Source organism: Pan paniscus, chromosome 20, assembly GCF_029289425.2.
Source record: "Pan paniscus chromosome 20, NHGRI_mPanPan1-v2.0_pri, whole genome shotgun sequence".
NCBI classification, from domain to species: domain Eukaryota; kingdom Metazoa; phylum Chordata; class Mammalia; order Primates; family Hominidae; genus Pan; species Pan paniscus.
Window position 1 is genome coordinate 48,328,936 of NC_073269.2, and position 19,149 is coordinate 48,348,084.

The window sequence follows — 19,149 nt, forward strand, 5'->3', positions numbered from 1 at the left end:
CTACTCGGGAGGCTGAGCCAGGAGAATGGCCTGAACCTGGGAGGCAGAGCTTGCAGTGAGCAGAGATTGCACCACTGCACTCCAGCCTGGGCGACAGAGCGAGCCTCCATCTCAACAATAACAACAAAAAAATACAAAAATTAGCTGGGCATGGTGGTGCACACTTGTAGTCCCAGCTACTCGGGAGGCTGAGACAGGACAATCACTTGAACCTAGGAGGTGGAGGTTGTAGTGAGCCGAGATTATGCCACTGTACTCTACCCTGGCAACAGAGCAAGAGTCCATCTCAAAAAAAAAAAAAAAAAAAAGAGGCCGGACTGTTGGCCGGGGTGGTGGCTCACATCTGTAATCCCAGCACTTTGGGAGGCCAAGGCGGGTGGATCACCTGAGGTCAGGAGTTCAAGACCAGCCTGGCCAACATGGTGAAACCTTGTCTCTACTAAAAAATATATATATATATATACAAAAATTAGCCAGGTGTGGTGGCACACCCCTGTAGTCCCAGCCACTCAGGAGGCTGAGGCACGAGAATAGCTTGAACCCAGGAGCGAGAGGTTGCAGTGAGCCAAGATTGTGCCACTGCACTCCAGCTTGGGTGACAGACCAAATCCCTGTCTCAGAAGAAAAAAAAAAAAAAAAAAAGAGGCTGGGCTGAGTGCTGTTTCTCTCCTGCAGGCTGCCGTGGGGTGTGTGTAGGCTTCAGAGACATGGGATCACGGAAGACTGAAGCAGAAACAGTGGATTAAGACTTCCTGAGCGATAGAGGCTGGTGAGTAGTGGGATGGGCAAGAGAATTCCACCTCCCCTTGGTTTCCTGCTGTCTCACTGGCTCCTGCCCCTCTTTCTCCAGGCACTGCCTTCCCCACAATGGCAGAGGTGGTGGCTGAGGTGGCCGAGATGCCAACACAGATGTCACCAGGGGCAGTGGAGATGTCAACACCTATGTCGGCAGAGATGATGGAGATGTCAACAGAAGTGACTGAGATGACACCTGGGGAGGCCCTTGCCTCATCCCTCTTCTTCCAGCATCACCAGTTCATGTGCTCTGAGTGTGGCAGCCTCTATAACACACTGGAGGAAGTCCTCTCACACCAGGAGCAGCACATGCTTGCTGTCTCAGAGGAGGAGGCACTGACCACACAGAATGTTGGCCTGGAGCCGGAGCTGGTGCCGGGTGCTGAGGGGCCCTTCCAGTGTGGTGAATGCAGCCAGCTCATCCTCTCCCCTGGGGAGCTCCTGGCCCACCAGGATGCCCACCTCCGAGAGTCTGCAAACCAGATCCAATACCAGTGCTGGGACTGCCAGGAGCTGTTCCCCTCGCCCGAGCTGTGGGTGGCTCATCGAAAGGCCCAGCACCTTTCTGCTACGGTAGCTGAGCCACCAGTGCCACCTCCTTTGCCTCCCCCAACACCACTGCCTCCACCTTCTCCCCCATCCGAAGTCAAGATGGAGCCCTATGAGTGTCCTGAGTGCTCTACCCTCTGCGCCACCCCTGAGGAGTTCTTGGAGCATCAGGGCACCCACTTTGACTCCCTAGAGAAAGAGGAGCGCAATGGGTTGGAGGAGGAGGAAGAGGACGATGAGGAGGAGGATGAAGATGATGAAGAGACGGAGGATGAGGAGGCCATGGCAGAGGTCGGTGATGATGCTGTGGGAGGTGACGAGTCCACAGCTGGCTGGGCTCAGGGCTGCGGGGACTGTCCCCAGCACCAGCCCTCAGCAGGGGCTCGCCGGCAACACCGGCGGACGGCTCACAGCCCGGCATCTGCCGCCCACCCCTTCCACTGCAGCCAGTGTCAGCGCAGTTTCAGCTCCGCCAACCGGCTGCAGGCTCATGGGCGGGCCCATGTTGGTGGCACACATGAGTGTACAGCCTGCTCCAAGGTCTTCAAGAAAGCAGCATCGCTTGAGCAGCACTTGCGGCTGCATCGCGGGGAAGCCCGCTACCTCTGTGTAGACTGTGGCCGCGGCTTTGGCACAGAACTCACGTTGGTGGCTCACCGGCGGGCCCACACTGCCAACCCATTGCATCGCTGTCGTTGCGGCAAGACGTTCAGCAACATGACCAAGTTCCTCTACCACCGGCGCACTCACGCCGGCAAAAGCGGGACACCTCCCACAGGAGCAACAGCTCCCCCAGCTCCAGCGGAGCCCACCCCTCCACCACCACCCCCTGCCCCACCTGCCCAGCTGCCCTGCCCACAGTGCTCCAAGTCCTTTGCCTCAGCTTCCCGGCTGTCCCGGCACCGGCGTGCAGTACACGGGCCCCCTGAACGGCGTCACCGCTGTGGGGTTTGTGGCAAGGGCTTCAAGAAGCTGATCCACGTGCGCAACCACCTGCGGACACACACGGGTGAGAGGCCCTTCCAGTGCCACTCATGTGGCAAGACCTTTGCTTCTTTGGCCAACCTCAGCCGCCACCAGCTGACCCACACGGGTGCACGTCCCTACCAATGCCTGGACTGTGGCAAGCGCTTCACACAGAGCTCCAACCTGCAGCAGCACCGGCGGTTGCACTTGCGGCCAGTCGCCTTTGCCCGCGCCCCCCGCCTCCCCATCACTGGTCTCTACAACAAGAGTCCCTACTACTGCGGGACTTGTGGCCGCTGGTTCCGCGCCATGGCGGGCTTGCGACTGCATCAGCGGGTCCATGCCCGAGCTCGGACTTTGACGCTACAGCCTCCCAGATCACCACCTCCTGCCCCACCCCCACCCCCAGAGCCTCAACAGACTATCATGTGCACAGAGCTGGGGGAGACCATCGCCATCATTGAGACATCCCAGCCACTGGCGCTTGAGGACACCCTGCAGCTGTGCCAGGCTGCACTGGGGGCCAGTGAAGCAGGCGGGCTCTTGCAGTTGGACACGGCCTTCGTGTGACGCAGCTGAAAAGCAACAACAAAAGGGTTTGGTTGCAACAGCCAGTGTGGGTACCTCTGGGGAGAGAGGACCTCCTCTGACAAACTGGTCTGGTACCCACCGTGTGCCAGGATCCACCCTGGCCTCTTTTACCCACTGACTCCCCAGAACAACCCTTCCAGGCTTCTCTTGTCATCTTTCTCTGCCTGAGGGGAAACTGAAGCTCTGAGGTGCGATGTGATCTGTACCAGGTCACCCAGCTATGCTGCAAAGCGGGTTGGCCAAAGCCCTTTGCACTGCATCACCCTGGTGCCCAGCAACATCAGGTAACCTTCACTGAGCACCAAGCTTATGCCAGGTCTGTGCTGGCCACTCTCATATACCTCTTCAGATCCTCTGCTTGTACCCCCAGCCCTTGCCTTCCCTGGATTTTGGGCACCCAGGACTTTGCTCTGCCTGGTGGAGGGTACTTGATTTCTCTGGGCTTCCTTCATCTCAATTCTGACAGTGTGGAAGGAAATCTGTAGGTACCCAGGTCCTCAGCTCCAGACTGGGTGATGCTGGAGACCCAGGAGCAAGTCAGCACAGGCTCTGCCCACAGGAGGCATGCACAATCTGGTAGGAGAAACACACAAGTACAGATAGCTTGCTCTCTGAGTGTGTCTCATTGATTCATTCAGCCTGTGTGTCCTAAAGCCTCCCTTCTCCCATACTGGGTGATGCTGGGGGCAGAGATGAGTCAGGCCTAAGGCTTCTCAGGGCTGTGATGGGGATGTGCAGGGACAATGGGATCCCAGGAAACAGACCTCCATGGTGGGAGATCAGGAGTTAAGGACTTCCTAGAGAAGGTAGTCCCTGAAGGAAAAGTAGGAATCTGGTAGTGAAAGAGGAAAAGAACATTCCAGGCAGACAGCACTGCAAGAGGGTGAGCTCTTGGTGTATTTGGAGACCATCCAGTTATTCATCTGACTGCCTACCTGAGGCAAGCACCACACTTACCACTGTATGTGTACTATGATCCCAACAGGCTTGTGACATAGATTTCATATTATTCCTGTTGTATAGATTTTTAAAACTGGTGGCTGGGCGTGGTGGCTCACGCCTGTAATCCCAGCACTTTGGGAGGCCGAGGCGGGCAGATCACGAGGTCAGGAGATCGAGACCATCCTGGCTAACACGGTGAAACCCCGTCTCTATTAAAAATACAAAAAATTAGCCAGGAGTGGTGGCGGGCGCCTGTGGTGGCCAGCTACTCAGGAGGCTGAGGCAGGAGAATGGCGTGAACCCGGGAGGCGGAGCTTGCAGTGAGCCGAGATCGCACCACTGCACTCCAGCCTGGGCGACAGAGTGAGACTCCGTCTCAAAAGAAAATAAAAATAAAAATAAACTGGCCAGGTGCGGTGGCTCACGCTTGCAATCCCAATGCTTTGGGAGACTGAGGCAGGAGGATCACTTAAGGCCAGGAGTTCGAGACCAGCCTGGGCAACAGCAAGACCTCATCTCTACAAAAATTAAAAGTTAGCCAGGCCTGGTGGCACATGCCTGTAATCCGAGTGCTTTGGGAGGCTGAGGCAGGAGGATCACTCGAGCTCAAGAATTCAAGACCTGGGCAAGAGAGAGAGACTTTGTCTCTATTAAAAATAAAAATGATTGGCCGAGCATGGTGGTGCACACCAGTATTCCCAGCTACTCTGGAGGCTGAGGCGGAGGCAGGATTGCTTGATATGGGGGAGATTGAGGCTGCAGTGAGCTGTGTTCACACCACTGCACTCCAGTCTGGGCAACAGTGCAAGACCCTGTCACTTAAAAAAAAAAAGGAAAAAAAAACTAAGGACAGAGATTTGCCCAAGGTTTCACAGCTAGGCAGAGATGTGAGATTTGAGTACGGGAGGCCCCTGCGGCCCACATTTGTAACCCATACTATTCTGAGTGATTAAGACCTGAAACTTGTGCAGGGGTAGGGGATCAGAGGAAGATTCATTCTAACTAGAGGAAAAGTAAACCAGTGTCAGAGCTATTGGGATTTGAAGGGGCCTCGAAACATCAAAGGTCTTGAGAGCAAGAAGATTCCCACCTTGTTCAGAGGTTACCTAGGATAATAGTCTTTCTCTCCATTGATTGATTGATTGATTGAGATGGAGTCTTGCTCTGTTGCCCAGGCTGGAGCACAGTGGTGCAGTCTCAGCTCACTGCAACCTCCACCTTCCAGGCTCAAGCGATTCTCCTGCCTCAGTCTCCCTAATAGCTGGGATTACAGGCCCCCACCACTGCACCCAGCTAATTTTTGTATTTTAGTAGAGACGGGGTTTTGCCACGTTGACCAGGCTGGTCTCAATCTCCTGACCTCAGGTGATCTGCCCGCCTTGGCCTCCCTAAGTGCTAGGATTACACGTGTGTGCCACCGAGCCCGGCCGTAATAGTCTTTATCTCCCTAAGCAGATGCAGGTGATTCCTGATAGGCTCCTCCCAGGCCCCTGCAGCCCAGGGTGCTCAGGCAGGGGAGGCAGAATGCAGTTGGGGATGGAATTGTCCAGGAGGGAGGCCTAGACTTTGGAAGGCCTTGAAAGCTGGCTGAGTAGTTCCAGGTTGGGGGAGGGTCGTAACTGGTGTTAGATCTGGGCTCAAAGTGGGGTGAGTGGGAAGCTAAAGATGGTCCAGCAGAAGACAGGGCTGGACCTGGGAAGGGGTCATGGGGTGGTAGAAGGGTGAGGGACACCTCACTGACTTCACGGCTGACCACGTGTGAGTAGCAGGGAGGAAGGCGTCCCCAGGATCCCAAGGTCTGCCCCTCGCCCAGAACAGCCATCCTCCCCCTTATCCATCAGCTTGCTCTGTATATTCATTCATTGATACTACAAACCAGGCGAAATCTGGGTGGTGTTGAGCAAGGAAGGGGCAGGGTCTGTCCTATCCCAGGCAGTGTAAAGATGCCCCTGGAGTAGGGTGAGCAAACTGGAGAGCCCAGACCCCACAGGAACAGTCCCTTCACTCCATCTGGGACATTTGAAACTCCTCCCTTTTTGTTCACCGGTGGAATCCAGTAGGGGGCATACCCATTGCTCCTCCCCAGGCCCCCTTCCACCTCTGGGGTGTCCTGGCCACACTCACTGCTTGGTGCCATGTGGAGGAGATAACATTTCCTTCCGCCCATGCCCCCCTATCTGGCCCCAGCATGTTTTAAGTGAGGATAAAAGTCAAGTTATCTGCCCCCACCTTCACAGGGTTGTCACTTCCCAACATCCCTAAGAGGTGGACCAGGTAGGTGTCCTGTTTAAGACTTGGAAATGAAGGCTTGGAATCTTCTAGGGTTCCGCCTCCAGCCATGGCCACCCAACAAAGAGTCTACAAGCAGGCTAAGTTTTGGCCTGAGTGACTCCTCATCATCTCATGTCCCCCCAGACCCTAGAGCAGCAGGCAGCTTGGGCTAAGACAGACAGCCCATTGTTCAAGTCCTGACTCCTCTGTCACTTAAGCTCCATGGCCTTCCCCTCTCTGATCCCCAATTGGCTCACCAGTTACTGGGAGGTTAATCCCTCCCTCCCTAAGCAGAAGCAGATGATTTATGCTGGGTCATGGAGCAGGCTCCTCCTAGGCCTCTACAGCAGATAACCCAGATGGAGCTCATCACCACACGTGCAGAGAAAGCCACGGTGTGAGAAGGTTGGGCACCTGAGCCAGGGCCTTCGGACAGCCCTCTGCCTGAGATGCAGCTCACTCCCGTCCCAGAACAGTCCCCCCGCTGGAAGCCCCCACCACCTCAGCGGAAACAGGCAGCCAGACAGAAAGCAGGTTTTCATGCCAATAATTTATTGAACGGAGGTCTGTACACAGGCAAACCTTACTGTGGAAACTAAGACATCAGGAGCTCTCTCCACTCCCCTGGCCCTCCAGGGTGGGGTGAGGAGGGAGTAGACCTTGGGGGCAGAGGACAGGAGGGGAGTTACAGCTGTAGGAGGGGCGGGGCCAGGTTGGACGGTGCGAATCGACGTTTTCTTTAAGAAAAAAATTATAACAATCTATTTACACCCGGGGGCCAGGGAAGGGAAGAGGAGACGGGCTGGGCTGGTTCTATTTACAAGGGACACAGGAGGGGAGGGGGTCTGGAGGAGGGGAGGGGGCCAAGGGGGTAGGAGGTCCTCATCCCCCCAACACCCTGTCCTTCTCTTCCCTCCCCACAACCAGTTAAAATCCTCTTAAAAAGCCCACCACAGGGGTGAGGCTGGTGAGGGAGGGACTGGAGGTGGGGACAGGGACTCATTTACCTCTGCCCTCTAGTCTAGGGGCCCAGCCAGGGCAGGAGCTTGATGGGCTATGGCCCCCCTTCCCAGCCCCTCTTGGGGCTCCCAGATGGAAGTGGAAGGGTGCTTGGTGGGGCCCTCAGGAGGAGTTAGTGAGGGTAGGTGTGGCATCGGTCGACTGCCAGTCTGAGCTGGTCGGAGTCTCAGTTAAAGCTGGAGGGAGGCAGGGAAGGAGCAGAGTTAGCCTTTGCCTTTCAGACACCCCTTCACCCAACCCAAAAGTAGGAATTCTCTTGTCATAGATGCTACATTAAAAGTTACAAGCTGTTACTTTAGGTGAAGGGTTGCAAACTCAAGTGCTAAAGAGCCAGGATAGTAACTGAGTGACACACCAGAGTGCCAGGCTCCATATAAGTCGGTGGCTGGGCTGGGCACAGTGGCTCACGCCTGTAATCCCAGCACTTTGGGAGGCCGAGGTGGGCAGATCACAAGGTCAGCAGTTCGAGACCAGCCTGGCCAACATGGTGAAACTCCATCTCTACTCAAAATACAAAAATAAGCCAGGCATGGTGGTATGCGCGTGTAATCCCAGGTACTTAGGAGGCTGAGGCAGGAGAATCACTTGAACCCAGGAGGCAGAAGTTGGAGTGAGCCGGGATTGTGCCACTGCACTCCAGCCTGGGCGACAGAAAAAGACTCCGTCTAAAAAATATAAAGGGCGCCCACTGTCTACTGTCAGTAGGATGGGCGGGCCCATTGCTGCCCAATCTGATTTTCTTCCCCAAGAGAAACAGGAAATCTGAATTTTTACATAAAATAGCCCCATTTTTAAACGTGGGCACCATGGCCAGGCACAGCGGTTCACGCCTGTAATCCCAACACTTTAGGAGACCAAGCGGGAAAATCACCTGAAGTTCAAGACCAGTCTGGCCAACATGGTGAAACCTCATCTCTAGTAAAAATACAAAAATTAGCCAGGCGTAGTGGTGTGTGTCTGTAATCCCAGCTACTCGGAGGCTGAGGCAGGAGAATTGCCTGAGCCCAGGAGGCGGAGATTGCAGTGAGCCGAGATCGAGCCACTGCACTGCAGCCTGGGTGGCGAGTGAAACTCTATCGCGCAAAAAAAAAAAAAAAAAAAAAAAAAAAAAAAAAAACTTGGGCAACGAATTCAACTTTTTGTTTGTGTTCAGGCCAGACGTTATTTCTCTGGCTTTCCCATTGGCATTAAACACATTTAAACATTTGTACGCAAGAATACCCTCTAAAGGTGGTCATTCACATGTTGTAAGATGTGTTTCCTATGCCATCAAAATGTCAATGATTTAAAAATACATTCAGGAAACCCAGCCACTGAGCGAACAGCCCCACCCTCTCCAGGCTGAGAGATACTTTAACCCCCAGCAGATGGTCCCCACTTACCTTGTGAGGACTGGGTGAGGGTGGTAGTGCCCGCTGGGGACCTCAAGTGAGGAGGGATGAGAATGGCGTTGAGAGACGGTTGGATGGAGAGTTCTAGAAACAGGAATTGACATGCTAGTCAGGGTAGACTACAGCAGGGTTATGATGGGCACCAAATGGGAACCCAGCTATTGGGAAGGCCAGTTGTTTGTGGACACCTTCAGCCACAGACCTCTCTCAATGAAAAACCAGAAAAAGCTTAGCACGAGGCAGATCACAGTAAAGCACAACTGAAGCAGGTTCGATTCCCCCTGAATCTGGGAGTCATCTTTCTTGAGCCCCAGGCCTGCCTTGTACCCTGCCCTTAGCTCCCCACTCCTGCTTCAACACCAAGCTCCTCACAATCTTTGGCTGCCCCCCTACCCCGCCCCACTCCCCAGATCCCAGGCTATGCCCTCACCACCAGCACTGAAGTTGAAGAGAGGGGGAAGTGGGCGGTTGTTAGGCAGCTGGGTTCCCAGACATCGCAGTTCATCAAAGAAGCTGTGCGCACAGGCCTCTAGTGGGGAGAGCCTTGAGGATGGGGTGTACTCCAGCAGGCTAGAGCAGAGCGCGATGGCCTCTGGCGGCGTTCGAGATTTGAACACCTGAAGGATGGGTGCAGGGGTCATGAGGGTGAGATGCCCTGGACACTGGCATACTCCTGTTATCTCACTGCCACAGTGCCTGCGGCAAGTTATGACTGGTTGCTTCCCACACCCCCACTTTCCAAATGAAGAAACTAAGGCCCAACCACTAAGGAGAGGTCAGTTTGTATCGGGTAAGCAGGCAGCCCAGGTCTGGGACTATATGAGCCCTGCTGACCCTCCATAAAAATTGGAATCTTGAATTTACTTGTGGGTTCTCAACTTTTAAAATGCCATAAACTTTGAAAGCGGATGGATGTTATTGATCCCTGAATAACTCTTCAAATCCTCCCAAGCCGTGATTCTGAGGCTAGGTCCACAGAACAGTTGACCTCCAAGGGGGACCAGCTCTCAGCCATACTGCCCTGAGCCCCTAGCCCTGCCCCACCTTTGTCCAGGGGTGAGCTTTAATCTGAGGGAACTTGAACTCCGTGTAGTTGGGGTTCATCTCTCGGATTTGTTCCCGGGTTGGTGTTCCCAGCACCTGTAAAGAGAGGGAGGGGTCTGAGACAAGGGCCCCATCCCTCAGCCCCACCCCCTGCCCAGCCCAGCCCCGCCCCTCACCTTGATGATCTCCACCAGCTGGTCCACCCCACTGTCCCCAGGGAAGATGGGCTGGCCCAAGAGGAGCTCCGCCAGTACACAGCCAGCTGACCAAACATCTGAGGGGAAATGGAGGGAGCGTCAGGGCTAGGCGAGTAGGGCCACCAACCTCCCAATGCTTTTATTCCTCATGGCCATCCTAAGAGTATCAGGAGCCCCGTTTTCTCAAAGACAAAGCACCTGGCCCAAGGTCACATGCAGCTTAGAAACATGGGCCCGACCTTGACCCTGCGTTTGCTGCACTCTCTAGTCTAGGTGTGTTTCCAGCCCTCAGTTCCTCTCTCTGCTAAGGACCCCAATGAGCTCCTTCTCTCCCGCTAGCCTTCGACGACAGACCAAATTAGGCCCAAACCTGCCAACAGGCACCCATGTTCTTTGGGCCACAGGAAGGTACAGCCTTAAATCCTGGACTGCCTTCCTCTTGTTCCAGCCTCTCTCCTGCCCATGAGAAGAGCTGCAGCCTGGCAGTCTCACCCCTCCCTGCTTTGTACCTTGACCCCCACAGCACGAGTTCATACCTAAGGACTCCACAGTTCGTCATGCTGCTGTGGAAGGTGCCCTTTCAAACTCTCATGCCCATTCCCTCAATTCAGACTTCCCCTCATGCCTGGAAAATGGCAGTTGTCCCCACAAACAGGGAAGGACACAGAGGCCCTGGGAGCAAGTTGCACCTTCATGGTGGCAAAGCCTTGCTTCCCGGTTCCCCCAAGGTCTCCGGCAGCCCTTCCCCCTAGCTGAGAACAGAGGGCTGACAGGGAGGTTCCAGAGCTGGTATGGACTCTGGAGTCAGGTCAGCTTTCAAATCCCAGTCCTGCCCAGTCCCAGTGGTGCCAGTGCGGGCAGGCGGCCTCACAGCTCTAAGCTCATCTGTAAAATTAGCATTCAACAGCATCAGCCTCCTAAGTTTGTGAGGACTGGATACAAGAACAGAAGTTAAGCTTTCATCACCAAGCTTGGCATACAGCACACAGAAAACTCCAAAACTTCCCAGATTGCCACTCCCCCCGCCACCCTCCCGTAACTCTGACCGATGGATGAGGTGTAATCAGTGGCTCCAAAGATGAGCTCTGGGGCCCGGTAGTAGCGAGAACAGATGTAGGAGACATTGGGCTCCCCTCGGACCAACTGCTTTGCACTGTGGGAAGAGATGGGCAGGGGTACACGTGAGGCAAGGGTTGGGGTCCCCCTTGCCTCTTCAGCCACCCAAAATGCCCCAGGCCCACCTGCCAAAATCGCAGAGCTTGAGGACAGCAGTGTCAGGGTCCACCAGCAGGTTCTGGGGCTTGATGTCGCGGTGACACACGCCCTGGGAGTGGATGTAGGCCAAGCTGCGGAAGAGCTGGTACATGTACACCTGCGGCAGGCACAGGATAGCAGAACTTTAGCCCAGCTTTCCCCATACAGCACCACTACCCCACCAGCTTGGCCTGAAGAGCCCTTCCAGGCCCACTCTCCCTGCTGCCCCCACAGCTTTGGGGAAACCCGTTTGAAACCTTGGTTCTCTTAATGTGCACCACAATCACTTGAAGGACTTGTTAAAACAGGGACTACTGGCTGGGCGTGGCGGGTCACGCCTGTAATCCCGGTATTTTGGGAGGCCAAGACCAGCCTTGCCAACATGTTGAGATCCCGTCTCTACTAAAAATACAAAAATTAGCCGGGCGTGGTGGTGCACACCTGTAATCCCAGCTACTCGGGAGGCTGAGGCAGAAGAATCACTTGAACTCAGGAGGCGGAGGTTGCAGTGAGCCGAGATCGCACCACTGCACTCCAGCGTGGGTGACAGAGTGAGACCCTGTCTCAAAAGAAACAAAAAAAACAGGGACTGCTGGGCCCCACTCTTAGAGTTTCTGATCAGTGAGTTCTGAATGAGGCATTTGCAACAAGCTCTCCAGCACTGATGCTGGTCCCCGGACCACACTCTGAGAACCACTGCTTTAATCACAACCCTTGGCAGAAGCCTGATGAGTAAGGTACATCGGGAGGTTGTCATAAAACAGGCTAGGGAGCCAGGCACTCAGCTTCCCCCTCACCAAAACCACTGGCTCCTTAATCCGACAATCAAAACCACCCGAGCCTGCCCCCTCTCCAGCTCCATTTTCCTGCCACTCTCCCTCCCACTGACTAGAACAGAAGTACCATGAGAGCAGGATTTTGAGTTTCAGTTACTGCTGCATCCCCCAGGGCCTAGGCAGACCAGGTCCTGACATGGCTGCTTCCTAGGCCCCCTTCCTTTTATTCCAGTTCCCCTCGGCCAAAGATGCCACTTCCTTGCCCTGTGCTTGGTCTCCTCCAGGAAGCCTTCCTTGATCCTTCTCACCCACAAACCAGGCTGGGTGCTTCCTCCATTTCCAGAATTCCCTGTGCTCCTTCTGGTATGGCAGCAGCTAGTTCATTTAATAGTTTTCTGTGATGACGCCTTTCTACCCTACCAAACTGAGAGCTCTTCAAGGCCAAGGCCTGGGTCGCAGTCAGTGGTGCCTCTGGAATTCCTCAGCCCTGGGACCCGTATGCAGGCAGCCACAGGACAGATTCGCCAAACCAGAGAGCTCCCCTCCTGGGAAGTGAGGTCCAACAGCCACACCACTGGTAGAGCCCACATCGGCTCACCCGTGCTTGGGTACGTAAAGCCAGCAGGAGCAGCAGCTGGGCCCCAAGTGACCTTCAGCAAACAAACCCACCCACCTCCTTCCAATGCAGTAGGCTGCTCCAGCCTGTTCGCCACATCATCCCTGGGCTGCAATCATTCATTCATTCATTCAAACACCTCCTGAAGGTCTGTAACACCCAGGGCACGATGCCAGGCACTGGGGAATGAGCCTGCACAGATGATGGACGGAGATGCATTCCTGGCTCTGTGGATGCTAACCTTCCTCCAGCCCTAACTCCTTCCCACCTACCCCCAGCCAAGGCTCTAAAGGCCCGAACTCTGGCCTCAGCAGCTGTCTCTGTGCAATCCTGGTCCCCACCACCCCCTTATCCTGAGCTAACTCCAACATCTCTGGTGCCACTGGACTCCCTGTATGGACCTGAGCAACTACCTGGCAGCTTCTGCAACCCCAGGTGTCAGGCTGCCTTCCTGATTCAGTCAGGCCTTGCCTGCCTTGGCCCTCCCCTGTGTTAGGCGAGCTCCATCTCTGGGGGTTATGGGAACAACAGCAGGGGACATGGGGCCTCCAAAAACCAACATAAACTTGGCGGATGAGGGATCCCATAAAAGGCAGGAGGCTCCAGAGCCCCTGGCTTTGTGGGCCTGGGTCCCAGCAGCCCACCTGCTGGCCTACCTTGACATAGAGGATAGGGATGGTCAACTTGGCCTTGGTGAAGTGGCGGGCCACCCGGTACACTGTCTCGGGCACATATTCCAGCACCAGATTTAGGTAAAGCTCGTCTTTCTGCAGGGAGCAAAGGAGAGGTGTGAGGCACTGTGAGAAGAGTGAGGAGGGGGAAGGAAGGTATGCAGGGTGCAGTGGGGGAAAGGCAGGCAGGCAGGAAAATGGCTGGAGCAACCCACCACCACCACCTCGAGATCTCACCTTCTCGCCACTGGAGTAGAAAAAGTATCTCAGCCTCACAATATTGCAGTGGTCCAGCTTACGCATGATCTGCAGCTCTCGGTTCTTGAGGGCAAAGGGAGAGTCTCAGAATATGACCAACTCTCTCGGCTGCTCCTCCCTACTCACACTCACTCCCAACAACAGCCAGGCAGCTACTCCCTGTGTCCCAGCTCCAAGGTCCCCTGGGGTATCCCCCAATTCCTTGTCTCCAGACTATTCCCCTCCCACAGGAGCTGGAAGCCCACAGGTTAAACCCAGGCCACAGATGTGTTTTCTTCACCCCATTTTTTTTTTTTTTTTGAGACAGAGTCTTGCTCTGTTGCCAGGCTGGCATGCAGTGGCTCGATATCAGCTCACTGCAACCTCTGCCTCCCTGGGTCAAGCAATTCTCCTGCCTCAGCCTTCCAAGTAGCTGGGATTACAGGCATGCACCACCACGCCCAGCTAATTTTTGTATTTTTAGTAGAGATGGGGTTTCACCACGTTAGCCAGGATGGTCTCGATCTCCTGACCTCGTGATCCACCTGCCTCGGCCTCCCTGACCTCATGATCCACAGGCCTCAGCCTCCCAAAGTGCTGGGATTCCAGGCGTGAGGCACCGCGCCCAGCCACCCCACTTTAAAAAAAAAAAAATTTCAACTTATTGCTGACATGTAAAAGCCAAATGGCACCTTCTGATTTTTTTCTCCAAAATAAAGTTTCAAAAAGGATAGGCCGGGGCCAGGCGCGGTGGCTCACACCTGTAATCCCAGCACTTTGGGAGGCTGAGGTGGGTGGATCATGAGGTCAGGAGATTGAGACCATCCTGGTTAACATGGTGAAACCCTGTCTCTACTAAAAATACAAAAAAAATTAGCCAGGCATGGTGGCAGGCGCCTGTAGTCCCAGCTACTCGGGAGGCTGAGGCAGGAGAATGGCGTGAACCCAGGAGGCGGAGCTTGCAGTGAGCTGAGATCGCGCCACTGCACTCCAGCCTGGGCGACAGACTCTGTCTCAAAAAATAATAATAATAAATAAAACAAATAAAAAAGATAAAATGTATTATTATTATTATTTTTAAAAGAACCTGGCTATGTTGGCCAGGTTGGTTTTGAACTCCTAGTCTCGGGCAATCATCCTGCCTCGGGCTCTCCAAGTTCAAGGATTACAGGCGTGAGCTACCATACCCAGCCTTAAAATAAAAATAAAATAAAAAACAGCTGGGCATGGTGGCTCACCCCTGTAATCCCAGCACTTTGGGAGGCCAAGGCAGGGAAATCACTTGAGGCCAGGAGTTCGAGACCAGCCTGGCCAACATGGCAAAACCCCATCTCTACTAAAAATACAAAAAAATTAGCTGGGCATGGTGGCGCACGCCTGTGATTCCAACTACTCAGGTGGATGAGGTACAAGAATTGCTTGAACCCAGGAGGCAGAGGTTGCAGCGCTTGAACCCAGGAGGCAGAGGTTGCAGTGAGCCGACATCACACCACTGCACTCCAGCCTTAGTGACAGAACGAGATTCTGTCTTAAAAAAAAAAAAAAAAAAAATAGAGACCATCCTGGCTAACACGGTGAAACCCCGTCCCTACTAGAAATACAAAAAATTAGCCGAGAGTGGTGGCACACGCCTGTAGTCCCAGCTACTAGGGAGGCTGAGGCAGAAGAATCGCTTGAACCCGGCAGGCGGAGGTTGCAGTGACCCGAGATCATGCCACCACACTCCAGCCTGGGTGACAGCATGAGACTCCATCTCAAAAAAAAAAAAAAAAAAAAAAAAGATTTCACATCTAAATCCAGTTTTCAGTTTGTCTTGAAAAATCAGGGCTAGGTATGCTGGCTCATGCCTGTAATACCAGCACTTTGGGAAGTCGAGGTGGGGGCGGATTACTTGAGGTCAGGAGTTTGAGACCAGCCTGGCCAACATGGCAAAAACCTGTCTCTACTAAAAATACAAAAAAAAAAAAATTAGCCAGGCATAGTGGCCCATGCCTGCAATCCCAGCTACTCAGGTGGTTGAGGCACAAGAATCGCTTGAACCTGGGAGGCAGAGGTTGCAGCGGGCCAAGATCGTGCCACTGCACTCCAGCCTGGGTGACAGAGTAAGACTCCATCTCAAAAAAAAAAAAAAAATCAGGCATGGGCACATGAGGCTTGCCCCCCTACCTGGCACAAGCAACAACAGACAGGTAGTGGCCATCCAGCTCACTCTGGTCCCGTGGAAGCATCTGGGTCCTCGAACTCTATCTAGGATCCTGAGTACCAGACTCCAGGCATTGGACTTTTCCCAGAATGCGGTCTCAGCATTCTTCCCCATTCTCTATTCCTCAGTGAGGCCTAGGAACTCCCTGCCCCTACATCCCTCTTACTTCTGGAACTCAACTCCAATCAAATTCTGACACCCTGGAGCTCCTCCTGCCCAAGGGCCCTCCCTGCCAAGACCGAGGCCCTGGTCTGGTTCCTTTCCAGTCTAGGCTCAGTTCTCCTACATCCAGACTAGTCTAACCTCCAAATGCCAGGCCCTTAAACACCAATTATTCCTCAATTTCCACTTCCTCCATCTCCTTCTAGTTCCCTGAGCCTCTCCTAGCTCACAGGGCACCTCCATTCCATTCTGCGCTGGCCAAACACCTGGGAAGAGCGCGACCTTCAGAACCACCCGCACTAGCCCTGCCAGGTCCCTTTCTCTCCTGGGAAGAAGTGTAACCAAATGGTTAAGGTAGAGGGTTTGGGAATCAGATTCCAGCCTTGACTGGGGCACTTGCTCTATGACCTCAGGCAATCCTCTTATCTGAGTTTGTTTCCCTGCTTTTAAACTTAGCTTACACTTAGAATGAGTATAACCACAGTACCTACCCTCAGAGAATCTTTATGTAAATTAAACAAGAATTTGCTTATTAAGCACTTACATTGAGCAAATGCCCAGTAAAAGCTCTGGGCTCTCCTGGGATCCACATTTCCCATCTTCCACAGGTCTCATTTCCTCTTTTCCCCCTTCTCTTCTGGCCCATGGCTCTGAAACCCAAGCCTCCAGCTCTCTGGCTGGGGTTCTCCCACCAGTCACACCCAGTCCCCAAACCTCCCTGTCCCCATCCCGCCCAAGCTACCTTGAACCTCTTGTCCTGGAGAACCTTCTTGATGGCGACTAGTTCCCTGGTCTCTGCCAGCCGTGCCTGGTACACGACCCCAAATGAGCCATTGCCAATCACTTTGATGTCCGTGTAAGCCACTTCTTGGGAGCGCTCTGGGCCTTGGCCTAGAGTGGCTACGACTGTGGTCACCTTCCCGCTGTCACCTGGGGAACAAAAGGGATACACGATCCACTGACCCATCCTGTCTGCGCATCACCCTATCCTGGGGCTGTGGGAGGAAGGGAAATCTCTGCAGGAAGCTCGTTGGGGACCTCTTTGTCCCCTCCTCCTCTTTGAGGAAAGGTGGATGCTGGGACCTTCCCAGTGACTTTTCCCCTCTTCCTTTCTGGGAATCTTAAGTCCTGCTCCCCTCCACATAGGAGGATATTGATACCTAAATCTCTCTGCTTCAAGGGTTGGCAACCCCAAATTTCTACTTCTAGGAAGCAACAGATCACTGGTCCATCTTGGTACTGGGAGACATCAGATGTTGACTCCATCTACTCTGGATCTACTGCCCTCTGGCCCCTCCTATTTGGAGAAAGCTTGACCGAGCCTCTTCCACTTCAGGGAGCAGTAACCCTGAGGTACTCCTACTTTAGGAAAGCACTAACCTCTCTCACAGCCTAGAGGATACTGACCTCTAAGTCCTCCCCTGTAGAGCTGGTAACTTTACTGGTTCTTGGTGACAGAAATGAATGTCCTCTCCTGCTATATGTGCCAGTGCCCTGACCCTCACTTTTTGGTACTTTGAGGTTAGAAAAAAACACTGACCTGACCTCTTCATCTGAGTGGTCCAGAGACCCAGACCCCTCACTATATGTGGGTGGTCCCTAATGGACAAGCACCAAATTATGAGAATGATGAACCTGACCTTTATTATCAAGGAGCTATTCCAGCCTCAGTCCTTTGAAGGAAAGCTATAATTCCCAATTCCCATTATTCAAATGGTGGCAAACCTTGGTGCCATTCTTAGAGGATAGTGACCCCTTTGAGTAACTGATGAACCAAATCCATTTTTTTTGTTTTTTTTTTTTTTTGAGACACAGTTTCGCTCTCGTTGCCCAGCTGGAGTGCAATGGCACGATCTCGACTCACTGCAACCTCCGCCTGCTGGGTTCAAGCGATTCTCCTGCCTCAGCCTCCCGAGAAGCTGGGATTACAGGCGCCCGCCACCACGCCCAGCTGATTTTTTATATTTTTAGTAGAGACAGGGTTCTACCAGTTGGCCAGGCTGGTCTCGAACTCCTGACCGCAGGTGATCCGCCAACCTCAGCCTCCCAAAGTGCTGGGATTACAGGCGTGAGCCACCGCGCCCGGCCACCAAATCCATTTTGAGGGGCCAGTGACAAGTTCTTTCAGAGGGAGATAACCCTACATCACTTTTTTTTTTTTCAGAGCCAATGACACCATACCTTAGAACAATTATTAAAAAAGTGTAAGCTTAGATCCATATTCTGTAGGAAACTGTGACCTACCCTGCTCCATTCCATTTTTGTTAAAGGAGACACACCAAGCCATGTATTTTAAAACATGGACTATGGACTTGGTTTGAAGGATATGCTGACTCCCAATGTCTTTATATCTAAGAGGCAGTAACTATTAATTCTCACCATTGGCAGTACAGCTCAACAAGATTTAGGGTGGGTAATGATGCCAGGTCTTGGTTTTAATAGGGAAGATGATCTGAGTACCAGGTTTAGAAAGCCTGGCCCTATTCTTTGGGGACAAAACACAGTAACCTCAAAGCCCTGCTTCTAAGTGATATTCGCTCCAAATCCCCATCTTCTGAAGGACAGCGAATGCAGATCCCTCTTTTTCGGGGTTGGTCTTATTCTTGTTCTCTTAGGAGACAATAACCCTAGATCCCCATTTGCAAGCGACTGTGACCTCTGATCCAATATTATAATGAATAGCAACGTCAGATACCTGTTCTTAAGGCTCAAGGACCCAAGACCTCAATAATGGAAGAACAGAGACTTGTAACCCCTGTTTCTTTGAGTGTTAGTAATTCTGATCCACGAGTAATTCTGATCTCCAAGAGATGGTAACCCCAAGACTCCTTTTCCTGGGAGGAAGAGGGCTCGGATCCCCGGTATGGGGAGGCATAGTGACCTCGAGCTCCTATCTAAGCACATGAAAGAATCTGATGGATGTCTGAGGAGCTTTGGGAACCCTGATCACCACCCTACACGGGCGCCACTAGTACTCACGGCCCAGCTTCACCCCGGGCGGCGGGAAGCTAGTGCCTGCGCCGGGGCCTCCGCTGCCTCCTCCGCCGCTGCCGCCGGGTCCACCCCCGGAGCTCGAGGCCCCGACGCCCCCACCCATGGCCCCGACAGATGCCTTTCCGCCGCCGGTGCCGCCTGGGCCGGAGGCCGAGCCTCCGGGGCCGCCGCCGCCTCCTCCGCCTCCGCCGCCGGGCTCCGCGAACGAGCTGGTCCGCGCCCTGCCCGAGCCCCCAGGGCCGCCTCCCGAAGGCCCGCCGCCGCTCATGGCGCCAAGCACAGGCCCAGGCTGCGGGGCTCGGGCTGCCCGGGCTGCCCCAGCCGCCGCCGCTGCCGCCGCCTCCCCCGGGCCCTGGCCTCTTCCAGGCCGCGCCGCTCTGGCTTGGGCTCCGGCTCCGGCCCAGCGCCCGCCGCGGGGCACGCCGGGAGATGCAGTCCGGCTGTCGTCCGCGCCGCCGTCACCGCCCTCG

At 54.1% G+C, this 19,149-nt stretch overlaps 3 protein-coding genes across 5 annotated transcripts in view; 2 read left to right on the forward strand and 1 right to left on the reverse strand.

Moving 5' to 3' along the window:
- Window positions 1-4,267, forward strand: part of ZNF526 (zinc finger protein 526) — a 7,585-nt gene extending 3,318 nt beyond the window's left edge. For all 3 annotated transcript variants that reach the window (XM_003811767.5, XM_003811768.8, XM_063600330.1), the window contains exons 2-3: window positions 676-769; window positions 851-4,267. In XM_003811767.5, the coding sequence (XP_003811815.1) occupies window positions 868-2,880 (2,013 nt within the window). In that variant the 5' untranslated portion in view covers window positions 676-769; window positions 851-867 and the 3' untranslated portion in view covers window positions 2,881-4,267. The remainder of the gene's footprint in view (window positions 1-675; window positions 770-850) is intronic.
- Window positions 1-19,149, forward strand: part of LOC100976543 (CEA cell adhesion molecule 6) — a 910,921-nt gene that overhangs the window by 463,617 nt on the left and 428,155 nt on the right. The window lies entirely within an intron of this gene.
- GSK3A (glycogen synthase kinase 3 alpha) lies at window positions 6,646-19,085 on the reverse strand. The gene is made up of 11 exons (XM_003811765.6): window positions 18,665-19,085; window positions 16,428-16,615; window positions 13,321-13,404; window positions 13,069-13,179; window positions 11,008-11,138; window positions 10,813-10,919; window positions 9,746-9,843; window positions 9,570-9,665; window positions 8,956-9,142; window positions 8,517-8,609; window positions 6,646-7,310 (listed from the first exon to the last, which is right to left on the reverse strand). The coding sequence occupies exons 1-11, from the start codon at window positions 18,945-18,947 to the stop codon at window positions 7,237-7,239; spliced, it is 1,452 nt and encodes a 483-aa protein (XP_003811813.2). The 5' UTR covers window positions 18,948-19,085; the 3' UTR covers window positions 6,646-7,236.